Source organism: Gorilla gorilla, chromosome 11 (genome assembly GCF_029281585.2).
Source record: "Gorilla gorilla gorilla isolate KB3781 chromosome 11, NHGRI_mGorGor1-v2.1_pri, whole genome shotgun sequence".
NCBI classification, from domain to species: domain Eukaryota; kingdom Metazoa; phylum Chordata; class Mammalia; order Primates; family Hominidae; genus Gorilla; species Gorilla gorilla.
In genome coordinates this window covers 98,258,055-98,270,664 of record NC_073235.2, presented here as the reverse complement: position 1 = coordinate 98,270,664, position 12,610 = coordinate 98,258,055, and the positions used below count along the sequence as shown (strand labels likewise).

General features: G+C 35.2%; 1 protein-coding gene across 1 annotated transcript in view; it reads left to right on the top strand.

The window, feature by feature from the left end:
* Window positions 1–12,610, top strand: part of DNAH7 (dynein axonemal heavy chain 7) — a 331,737-nt gene that overhangs the window by 186,164 nt on the left and 132,963 nt on the right. The window contains exons 36-40 of the mRNA XM_004032984.5: window positions 836–1,033; window positions 6,276–6,431; window positions 7,132–7,300; window positions 9,285–9,411; window positions 10,514–10,733. Of these exons, the coding sequence (XP_004033032.4) occupies window positions 836–1,033; window positions 6,276–6,431; window positions 7,132–7,300; window positions 9,285–9,411; window positions 10,514–10,733 (870 nt within the window). The remainder of the gene's footprint in view (window positions 1–835; window positions 1,034–6,275; window positions 6,432–7,131; window positions 7,301–9,284; window positions 9,412–10,513; window positions 10,734–12,610) is intronic.

The window sequence follows — 12,610 nt, the reverse complement described above, 5'->3', positions numbered from 1 at the left end:
AGGTGCATCAGTGAGGCCTGGTTGTGAAGGAAGGATGGGTCTGAATTCTGATGTACTTTGAATGACCAAGAATTTAGATTTTATTCTGCGAGAAGGGTGGTGGTGTTTTTCTAAGAAGACAGAGTTATCATGATATTCTTGAATGTTTTTGTTATAAACACTGTCATAGCAAATTAAAATTTTAGTTCTCAAGCTAATTGGATGCAAAGATATGGCACAATGTTAACTCATAATAATAATCTCATATTAAGAAATCTTGCCTGTTCTAGAGATCTGTTACACAGCAGTGTGAACATAGTTAACACTACTGAACTGTACACCTAAAAATTGTTAAGGGTAAATTTTATATATTTTTTCTATACATTTTTTAAAAAGAAATTTTGCCTGCAATGATAAGCTAATGTTATAAATACTGTTATAAAAGTCAAGCAATATGCAGCTTATCTTCTAGGGAGAAAAAATTCTATATTGGTTAACATTTATTGAATAAAGTTCTTTACTCTTTAGCCTATTGGTTAGTTTGATTTTCTCAATGCCATTAAATAATCTAACATTTGGCCACAATAATTGATTATTAGGTTGGCATAAGCAGTGATTTCAGAGCATCAAAAAACCACAGTATTGCCGTTTCATTTGTATTCATGTAAAAGCTAGTTTCTCCTTAATTTACACGTACAATTTAACCTTCAAACTGAGTGTAAAGTGTCTTAAAGGATAAAACAAATGTACGCATATCAGGGTTTGTTGGTCTTAGTCTTTTCTACAATGGCACAGGAGTATAGAGCTTTTTAAAGTATTTTATAACATTCATTACTTGGTTGTTAATTATAAACAGGGAATAGGAAAATGGGAACCATGGATAAATAAATTGAAAGAAGCTCCTCCAATTCCTAAAGATGTAATGTTTAATGAAATCATTGTGCCAACTCTGGACACAATTCGATACTTGGCATTAATGGAATTGCTGACCACCCATCAAAAGCCTTCAATATTTGTAGGACCAACAGGAACTGGGAAAAGTGTTTACATTACGGTAAGTACTGCAGAAATCTGCGTATTAAACTGTGCATAATCTTCCTAAGAATGTTTTTGAAATAGCAGACAAATAATTTTTTAAAAATACTCAAGTACTTTGATGTTTGAACTGCAGAGAATTTTTGAAAAATTGCCTACTTATGTTTTTTGTTTTAGCCAAAAGGCCAAGAAGTGATAATTGCCTATTTATTTTCAAAAGTTGATTAATGATACGTTGCCATTTTATACCATTAAATTGTTGTCCCATTTATTTTGATATTTTAATAAGAATTGCTTGTTCCACATGAGAATTTCATACCTCTTGAAAAGTGTGTTTTAGTTACACTTGATATTTTCTAAGTTATTTTATATCTGAAGGATTATTATGTAGTAACAAGACTGATTTTCCTTAATGATGTCTGGAATTGGCTGTTAGTTAAGATAATGCTAGATGCTGTAATAGAAAATGCTGCAGTCTCAGTAGCTTTATGCAGCCTGTGGAGGAGAATGAAGATACTTTTGAGGGCCCCTCTTTGATTGTAGGTTCCAGTTAATTCACATTCTCCCACAGTACCTGTTTCTAGTTCTTTATTGACTTTAACATTACATCTTACAGTCTTTCTGAAATGTATTTGGCAGTATAGTTACATAGCCATCCTAGTATTTATTGAATAATCTCTTTCATAAAAGATTGGAATGACATCTCTCATAAAGTAAATGCTTGCATGTATGGGAGTGTCCAAGAGGAGGCAGAGATACATTTTCACTGAGAATTTAAATCAGGGAGTGTTTTTGGCCTGGATTTAAAAAAAAAAAAAAAAAAACTAAAAGTGTACAGAAAGCTGAGAGATTTATCTAAGATATCACCATGGGTCAGGGAATGGAGACATAACATGATTGAAGGCAGTGGTTAGAGGAAAATGCAAGCCTTTTGTCATTTATACCTTCATCAATTTCAGCCCAGGCAATGAAGTGCCTAGGCATAAAAACATTACTTTTCACAAACTTCGGAACTTACTTCTGTAATCTGCTTTTAAAACTAATATTGTGAATATTTTTCAATTTCATTATTCTTCTACAAGATGATTTTAAGGGTATTGTAATATTTGATTCTATAATTTTATGATAATTGATTCAAATCCCTAATTTTTCTAACATTTTGCTTTAGAAATAAGATTGCAGGCCGGGCGCAGTGGCTCACGCCTGTAATCCCAGCACTTTGGGAGGCCGAGGCGGGGGGATCACTAGGAGATTGAGACCATCCTGGCTAACACGGTGAAACCCTGTATCTACTAAAAATACAAAAACAAGCAAACAAAAAAAGTAGCCGGGTGTGGTGGTGGGCGCCTGTAGTCCCAGCTACTCAGGTGGCTGAGGCAGGAGAATCGCTTCAATCCAGGAGGTGGAGCTTGCAGTGAGCCGAGATTGCGCCACTGCACGCCAGCCTGGGCGACAGAGTTAGACTCCGTCTCAAAAAAAAAAATAGAAAGAAAGAAGATTGCAATGAACGTTTTTATAGCTAAGTCTTTGTTCTTATCTTTGCTTATTTGTTTAGGAAAATATCCTAAGATTCCTGGACATGGAATTGTTGATTTTTTTGATGAATATTAAGCTGTTCCTCATAGAGGTTATTGTCTGCCATGCCCTTCAGGGGGATTTCATTGCCCCAATTAATTAAGATTTAGTTGTATTGTAAATAATACAAATATAGGGCTAACGTCTCTGAAATTTATTCTTCTGTGAAAGAAAATATTATTTTAAAACAATGCTACATAATTTTAATTTCTCTAAAGTAATATCATTAAGAATTTATATAAACTGCTTAATAAAATTTTGTACATATATTTCATCTGGTTGAAAGAATTAAACATAAAATTTACAATTTAAAGTGATTTTTCTCTTCAAATTATTGCATGTCTATTTATATTTTAAATAAATGATGAAAAAACGTAGTATTCTATTTAAAGATTACCTAAAAATGTAAGTTAAAACAATACAACAACAAAAAATTAACTGAAGACACTGGCTGACAGCAAATCTGTTGAGGGAGTTTTAATATCTTGATAGTGGTAGGAAGGAGTCTATAATTTCATACAATTTACTTAGTTGAGAACTTAGATTAAAATAATTGTTAACAAATACAATATTTAATATTCATTATAGTTATTTCTCATTTAAAGATTAGCTCTATTGGCAAATGAGTATTTTCCCTTTCACATAAATACACAGCTTTTATAGAATAATTTTAATCAACAAATATAATTTGATCATTAAATTGAATAAACACAAGTAGTTTTTATAAGTATGTACTTAATTTTGAGTGTTAAATGTAAACATCAAAAATATTCATCTTTCAGTAGACCAAGTGAAATTTTATCTGCGGTAGTATTATAAGAGGTATTCATTAAAACTGAAGAATAAGGCTTACCTGACGATAGCTTATGAAGACATAAATTTTGTTTATATAATTTTTAAGGCATCCTGATAAAAAGTGAAAATGTGCCATTTAGAATTTTTAAATCACCTATAAACTCCTGGAATTAGGGCGACATTCTGATAATGGTCTGATTTGTACGTTTTATCTCTATATATGACGTAAGCAATACACAGAACCACACTCTATTAATTGTCCCCTTTAGTTACTTCTCTTTTGCTTTCTTTTTGTTTTCATTTACATGATCTATTTTTGCTTATTCTTTTTAAGTATTTCTGATCATTTAGACTCAGCATGTCGCTGCATTTTTTATTTGTGTTAATCTGAGCCCTTTTTCCTTTTAATAAGGAAATTGACCTCATACATAAATTGTCATGAGTCATACTTTTGTATTCACATTTTCTGTTTAGCTTTTTATATGCTTTAAACATTTTTAATTACTGTTATGATGGTGTGTTTATAATATTTTCTTCTTCCTATTGATTTGGAAGGGTACGTAAACTATTTAAAATTCTTCTAGTGTTAATCTATTTTAAAACACTAAGGTTTTTTCTAAAGTCTACAGTTTTTTTCTAAATTCAGTTTTTAAATTATCAATACTATGAATGACAGTATCCATTGACCTCCTTCCCCTACCCAGTTAATGAGGAAGAGTGAAATACTGCTATTTATCACCAATACCTTTCACCGTCTTCTGGTAAGACCGAGATGTTTTGAAACCTCAGTTTATTTTTGCCAAATTATTTTTAACATTATGCAGCAACTCTTTTGGAAGTTTTTTATATTAATTACATTTGGATTTTGGTTTTAGAACTATTTATGTTTATTATGGTTAGATTTAGTATGGCCTCAATGCTCACTGCCAAACTGTTCACACCATGGCTTATGTATGTGTTGCATTCTTATTTTCATTATTTTATTATTTTTGAGAGACAGGGTCTTGCTCTGTCCCCTAGGCTGGAATGCAGTGGCACAATCACAGCTCACTGCAGCCTTGACCTCCTGGGCTCAAGTGATCCCCCCACTTCAGCCTCCCAAGTAGCTGGGACTACAGGCATGCACCACCACACCCTCTAATTTTTTATGTAGAAGTGGGATCTTGCTGTGTGGCCCAGGCTGATCTCCAACTCCTGGGCTCAAGCAATCCTCCTGACTTGGCCTCCCAAAGTGCTGGGATTACAGGCTGGAGCCACCACACCCACCCTTTATTTCACTCCTGTTTCATTTAGTTCATGCATCAATCCAACAAAAATTTATTGATTACCTACCATATGGCTTCCACTGTTAGCTAATAAAAATATAATACAGTATTTACATTGTACATCATGTAGGCAAGCAAAGTGAAATAATATTTTAGAGTCTTAAGCAATAATTTTTAAAAATTTGTATAAATTTGCTTTACTCAGACATGTCATTCCTTCATTACAGTTGTTGCTCAGAATAGGGAGTTGTTTCTTTAAATAAATAGAATAACTTGTTTTCAAACTATTATTCCTCTTGAAATAATCTATCACTTACATTATAACTATACAATCATAAAAGAAATTTTAATCATAAAAGTCACGAAAATATATTCCTGCTTTTATTCTAAACTTCCCCATTCCCAGTTTTTGCTATTCTAACTGGCAATCACAGGTACGAACACAATAAAGTCTTCAAAGATTTTAAAGAACTTCCATTTTAGAATGTGCTCATTCTGTGAAAGGAAAATAATTTTAAATTTAAAAAGGTAGCTCCTGCTGGGCTGATGGGAGGAGTAAAAGCCTTCCTCCAGAGTCTCTGACCAGCTTGTTACCCTACGTCTTCCTTATTTTCTATATTTGTTCTGCCTCCTCGTACTCCTGGCATGTGTGCTAAATGTAGTCATTAATGAGAACATCATAAGTCCTTTTGAAAATATGTATTGCCTTGATGAATAGATTAATATTCCAAAGTATGCTTTCAGAATTTCCATTTGCTTAATTATGGTAATGTTTAGTGTATAATCACATCATGAAAAGAGGACTTGCTTGAGGTATTTTACCATGTGATATTTTGGGTTAATAATTTAATATCTTAATTATAAAGCTGAATGCTGCAAGCATTTAATGCAAGTAAAGTTTAGAACAGCCAAAAAACTTTACTGTTTCCCTTCCTTTATTCATATGTGCATGTGATAGATATTACTGTTCATTAAGAAAATATGTGATTTACATAGGATGTTTTCTAATAAATTGGTCCTTAAGTGGCAAGGGATTGTGCCCTATACAGAACTCTTGAGGGAGAGAAGGGGAAGAAAGAGTGAGGAGAGGCAATTTTATTTTGAAGAGCTCCTCAGGGAATTCTGGTATGTCCTGTCCCTGGCATACATCTTGATTAAGAACCATTGTAATTCCACCTGCTTTCCAGTGAATTCCATTTTGAAAATACAGTTATATTTTTAAGCTTTCTAACTTACAGAAAGATAGCTTCGTATGTAAGTGGAAAGATAATAAGATATATGAAAAAGAACATTCATCTAGAGAGAGACAAATGGCAGTCTGAATTCTTGCCCATCTCGGAGAACTTAGGCAGGTTTCCTAACCTCTGAGTCTCTGTGACTCCATGTTAAGGAGGAATGTGTACTCCCCGGTAGCTGTGAAAACCAGAGAAGTCACATGCAAGAGGGTGGACAGATGGAGACACTCCATTGGCCTGGTAACTGTTATTCCTACTGATTCCATCTATTTGTACAATGTTATAACACTTAAGGTTAAATTCGAGTCTATCAGTAATGATGCTTAGTGTTTATTCTGAAATGTCAAAACATGATTCCAACTATGGCTCATTTTATTATTTTGTTATATAGAATTTTCTTTTAAATCAACTAAATAAGGAAATCTACAAACCTCTGCTAATTAACTTCTCAGCACAAACTACAGCAGCTCAAACTCAGAATATTGTCATGTCAAAATTGGACAAGAGAAGAAAGGGAGTTTTTGGTCCTCCTTTGGGCAAGAGAATGGTAATGACTCTTTGTACAGTACCCGGGCCTATTCATATACATTGCTGCAGTTGGAACAAGGAAACCAAATATCCTGGGGATAGACATCTTTTTGTATAGTTTTTTAATGTCACAAATTTGGATTAAAAGGTTCTCCTAAAAATGTAGTTACATTTGTATGTGCACTAGACAGCTTGATGTTTAAAACAAGGAGTTGCCCTTTGAGTTGAAGGTAGAATATTCATCTGAGAAATTATCTACCTTCCTAATTTTTTCACTAACATTTTTATTCAGCAGTCTTTGCTGCTTGCTTTTGTAGACCTTCAGCAACACAGCTCTCAATAGATTTACCTGTGTTCCTCTGCAAAGAACACCCTTCTCACCCTAATCACACTTTTCTCATCTATTTTCATGAATTGAAGTGTAGTACAAGGAAAAAATATGCAGTATATTGAGAAACAAATTGCATGAGAGGATTAATAAGTCCTAAGCTATTCACCTACAAAGATTAGTAATGAGAATGTCTCCCTATTTCTTAAGGAATATGAATCCTAAAAGCATGGAAGCTAAGGATATTATCCTTATTTAGAAAAGAAACCATCACTTCCTCATATGTACTCTGCAAATAGATAGCTAAGTATTTGCCTCAATATTGTTTACACAACAGGACTGTATGTTGAGATGTTAATATTTTCTATACCTCTTCTCTTCTCATTCTCAGGTTGTCTTTGTAGATGATGTCAATATGCCTGCTCGGGAGGTATATGGGGCTCAACCTCCCATTGAGTTACTTAGACAGTGGTTAGATCACTGGAACTGGTATGATCTAAAAGATTGTTCCATGATTAAACTAGTGGACATTCAGATCATGTGTGCTATGGGACCTCCAGGTACATTTTTTGAGTTTGTGATTACTAAGATGGAAAAATCTCCCTAGCGATAGCTAAAGAAATAACTGGAAAAAAAACCTCTTTTGAGTTCCAGTGTTTTGTGTATATGTTTTCTATGTGTATCTATTGTGACCTAACAGAGTGTATCACATGACCAACTCTATAAAGTGGGTAACCTTGGATGGGCTATGCACCCACCAACTCTTCCAAAACTTTTTTTTTCCCACCTTCTGGAACTTTTTTCTCCCACCTTCTGAAACTTTTTTCTCCCACCTTCTGGAAGTCTTCCAAATCCTTTTTTCTCCCACCTTCTGGAATTTTTGCTCCCAATTTCCTGTTTCTGCCTTCTGAGTACTCACATCGTCCTGGGGCATCTCATCTTCCTCTGTGTCATTCCTTAATGCTTCAGTTGTATAGAATGGTCCCTGCTTCAGAAATCATCTTTATTCTACCCCAAATCAAGTCCCATTCAAGTCAGTCTCTGGATTTAAACAGGCTGCTGAGAAGAATTTAAGTAGGAAATGGCCAAAAGATCCTTTAAATTTTCCAAGATAAATTTATACTCAAAGGAATCTCTATGTAGAGGAAATTTGCTTTTTAATGCTGGGGTGTCTAAAATGGCTTGATTACTAACAAGAAATCTTTAACTGTTTTCTTCCTGACTGTTTTCTTCAAGCCAGTATTCCATTTTTTAAAATGTTGCTTGTGTTGATATACCACTTCAGGGAATCTCTCCGGTATTTGCTCCCTAACCCTGACCTTTATCTGACCTGTAATGCAGTTTGCTCTGAGTCAGTAATTGCTCTCAGCACATTTCCTGGGCCATTTTGAACACTTTCTGTTTGTTTGTTTTTGAGACAGGGTCTCACTCTGTTGCTTAGGTGGGGTGCAGTGGTGTGATCATAGCTCACGGCAGCCTCAAACTCCTGGGCTCAAGTGATCCTCCCACCTCAGCCTCCTGAGCAGCTAGGACTACAGGCATGCATCACCATGCATGGCTAATTTTGTTTCATATTTTGTGCAGACAAGGGCTTGGGGGCCTATTATTATTATGCCCAGGCTGTTTTTTTTTTTTTTTAATAAAAGACCATATTGCTCCTGGGTCTCAGACTTCAGTTCCACTTTGTCTCTCCCCCACCACCCCAAGCCAGGCATTTATACTCACATGTCCACTTTTCCCTGCCTCTTCAGGCATTGGTTAAGAAAAGTATGCTGAAACCATGAGGTATCTTTTCCTTTTGGACCCCATTTCTGTTTTCTAAAAATATCACAATTCTGAACATTCTCTGGAAGGGTTGGAGACAGAGCTGGGGTAGATGATCTTACCATCTTTTCTTCTGCAACCCTTTCACCATCTCCTTAAACTCTTTTATATTTTCCAAAAGAAATGTATAAGCTCAAAGGAATCTTTCATTATTTTATGGAAAAATCCCCCAATTTTTAAAGATGCAAGCAGCCAGTGAAGTCACTATATGAACTGTATAGACTCGTCTTGGGTAAATTCGCTTCAAGATGTGGGGGAAGAATTTGGCTATATGTCATGGTTGTGCTGAATTCCAGTCTTGTGGGAAGTACCCTAAACTTTGGTCAGTCAGATTCACCAGAGTTACGTTAATATTGTATAATATTACATTTTAATATTGTATTGAGGATGTTTACCATTTACTGCTTTAAGCTGTAAACTGTGGAGAACATGGCCTGTGGCTTTTTCTGTCTGGTCTGATTTCCCTTAGTAATATAGTTTTGACCCAAGATTATGTCTAATTAGTTTAACTCATTCAGATAATTCACCTAGAAAAGTAACGTCTTGAATTTCAGGGAAAAATAGTTTTGATGTCAGGGTTATCCAAACAATTGATTACTCTTAACTTCATGTGCCGTGAATTTGTCCATCTTTCAAGTTACTTTAAACTATAGAATATTTGAGAAAATACTCTTGTATATACTAGTAACATTATTAAGAGTTATACTTTTTAATATTTAGGTGGTGGTCGAAATCCAGTAACTCCTCGATACATGCGACATTTCAATATTATAACAATCAATGAGTTTAGTGATAAATCCATGTATACGATCTTCTCTAGAATCTTAACTTGGCATTTAGAAATCTGGTAAGTAATCAAAAATTTGTTTTTTTTTAAATTAGGAGGTATAAAATATTTTAGAAACATATCAGTATTAAGTAGCGTATTTCAAAGAACAAAAGCATTCCTAGATAAGGAAAAGGTAACAGACAACATCGTTTGCCTCTGTTCCTGCCACCTCCCAGTGTGGGAGCATAACACAAAGAGGTCTGACCATTCTGCTATATAATATGTTCACGTTTGAGTTATTATTTTGAATTTTCACCACTGGGTTCAATTACTGCCGGAAAGATGTACCAGATTTATGCTGTGACTTTGATACCCTCTAGTAGAACTTGAGTTCTGCAGGGGTATTCGTGTCCAAGTCTGAGAAGTAATGCCTTGGAGCTGCCTAGCTGCAGAGATTGTGCTACTCCACAAGATGCAGAGATATCAGGGAGCCAAGCTGACCTGGGCAGGGGAAGTCTGTCTGTGTGCCCATGCCCATTCTCAAGAAATTGTCATTCCTTGCCTTATCCAGTGATGATGGAGTAAACACCTGGCTCCTTGACAAACCAGAAGTTAAATATAGGCAATCTTTCTAAATGAAAATTATTTCTGTACATTCTTTATACTCTAATCATGCACTTTGTCTTGGCTCACTGTTTTACTTTCCTTTTTTTCTCTTTTCCTTATTTTTTTTTTTACGTATTTTAATTTTCTTCCTTTTTTTCCTCTGAAAATACCTGTTTCACCAGTGTTCCTTATGGATTATATTTATATGCAGTTGAGAATGCCAGGGAATGAAAGAGGTCGGGAAATACTTGTCTAGTGGATTTGGGATTACATAATCTGGGTTTCTTGGCTGTCTCTTCTGTTCACTTACTTAAGTGATTTTAAGTCCATTAAACTGGCCCTGCTCATTTCACAGGGTTCTTTTGGACATAACATAAAATAGTACATGGAAAATAGCTTTAAAAGGAGTAAAAATCTATTATTATTATTATTATAACAAGATATGGTAATTTTATAAATGAAATTGATTTAATCAAAATTAAAATTTTATGTTGGTCCTGCTAAATAGCCTTTTTGTGTCGTAATTCTATAATTGCTAACATTTTCCTTTCTTTTTATTTAAAAAATTTTTAAGTTATAAATTTCCAGATGAATTTCTAGATTTGACCACACAAATCGTAAATGGCACAATGACTCTGTATAAAGAAGCAATGAAGAATCTCTTGCCTACTCCAGCTAAATCTCACTACTTGTTCAACCTCCGTGATTTCTCCCGTGTCATTCAAGGTGTTTGTTTGTCAAGACCAGAAACAACAGAAACCACAGAAGTGATTAAACGTCTTTGGGTTCATGAGGTAAATTTTCCTGTTATTGAAATGGGATTATGTGAGAAACAAAGATTTGCCATGCCAACAACTGGGTAAAAAGAATATTCTTCAATTTATATTGCTGAAATATATTCAGTTATTTGGCATTTTGAAGGCCAGTGTTCAGAAAAATTTTAAAAATATTTAACACTGAGATATTTTATGATGTTTAAAATGCTTTGTCTTCCATATTCAGATTTAGGAATTTCTGTTGATTTATGGAATATTTCAAAGTAGGTGTCACTTTGAGCCAGTTTCCCTTAAGTAGTTTAATCCTTGTTAGTTTGACTTCAAATAAATTTGAAATGGAACACTTTTTAAGGAGATGTTTTTATAAGAAGTGAATGTGGTTTTTTTTTACATTACTTATTTGTATAGTATTACTAGATGCCAAAAGAATTTCAAAGCAAATTCTTGAGAGCATAGAAACTATGTAAAAATGTATTTAAGCTCTCTTGGGAATAGGTATGTGGATGAGCATTTTCTTGTAAAAAGTGGTAGAGGAGGCTCATGCCTGTAATCCCAGCACTTCCGGAGGCTGAGGCGGGAGAATTGCTTGAAGTTAGGAGTTTGAGGATGCAGTGAGCTATGATGGCACCACTGCACTTCAGCCTGGGTGACAGAGCAAGACCCTTATTTTAATTTTAATATGCAGTTAAGAAACAGAACACGAGAATGTGCTACTGTGTTAAAACCATGTACTACAGAGATATAAATTTCAAAAGGTCTTTTAAAAATCCAGTTTCTCTGGACTTTTTAGATATACAGTTTGAATTCCTAAATCATCACACATTCAAATATATGTCCATGTGAAGATCCGTTCCACTTGCATGTTTTGGCCACAACAAGGTCTCCAAAAGTGATTCTTTGGAAAGGATGATGTAGAGATTCTTATAGCACTCCACAGCAGGTTACCTAATTGCCTGAATGGGACCCACTTCCCAGGATATGGATGCAGGCTTGTGTTTGGGGGCCACATGGGTAATAGAAATGTACTGAGAGCTGGAGAGTGTGGGGGAAGTGAACAGGGAGGATGATGCTGAATTCATTCAAGGAGCATGCCTTTGTCCATTCAGGCTGTTATAAAACGTACCTAAACTGGGTGGCTTGTCAACAAACTGAAATTAATTTCTCACAGTTCTGGAGGCTTGGAAGTTCAAGATCAAGGCACTGGCAGATTTGATGTCTGGTGAGGGATTGTTTTCTAGTTATAGGTGGTGCCTTCTCACCATGTCCTCAAATGGTGGAAGGGGCAACGGGCTCTCTGGCCTCTTTTATAAAGGCACTAATTCCATTCATGAGGGTCTGCTCCCATGACCTAATTACCTCCCAGAGTCTCCACTGCAATACTGTCACCTTGGGGGTGAGGATTTCAACATATAAATTTAGGGGGAACATAAACATTGAAACCATAGCAGATTGCATTGCTGAAGGCAGCATTTTGTCATGGGTGAATCTAACTCACGAGGAAGCATTTGGCATCCTGCACCTCAGTAACTTTGCCCTTGATATTCCTTCTGCCTAGAACACTCTTTCTCTGTTATCTGCAGGCTTGCCCACTTCCTTCCTTCAGATTTTTGCTGAAATACCCCCTTTTCGTGCAAGCTCGCTTTGGGCCATCCCTACCCCCCTTGACTTTTTACTGCTTACCTTGCTTTGTTCTTCATAACATTGAACATCACCTGACACCTTCTAAATTTGGGGCTTACTTATTGTCTTTACAATAATAGAAACTTTATGAGAATAGCAGTTTTATTTATGCGCTGCTTTTCCCAGTGCCTGGCACACAGAAAACACTCAATAAATATTGGTGAATGAATGAGTGCATAAAGAGAGAAAGGCAGGCAGGCTTGCTACACATGACA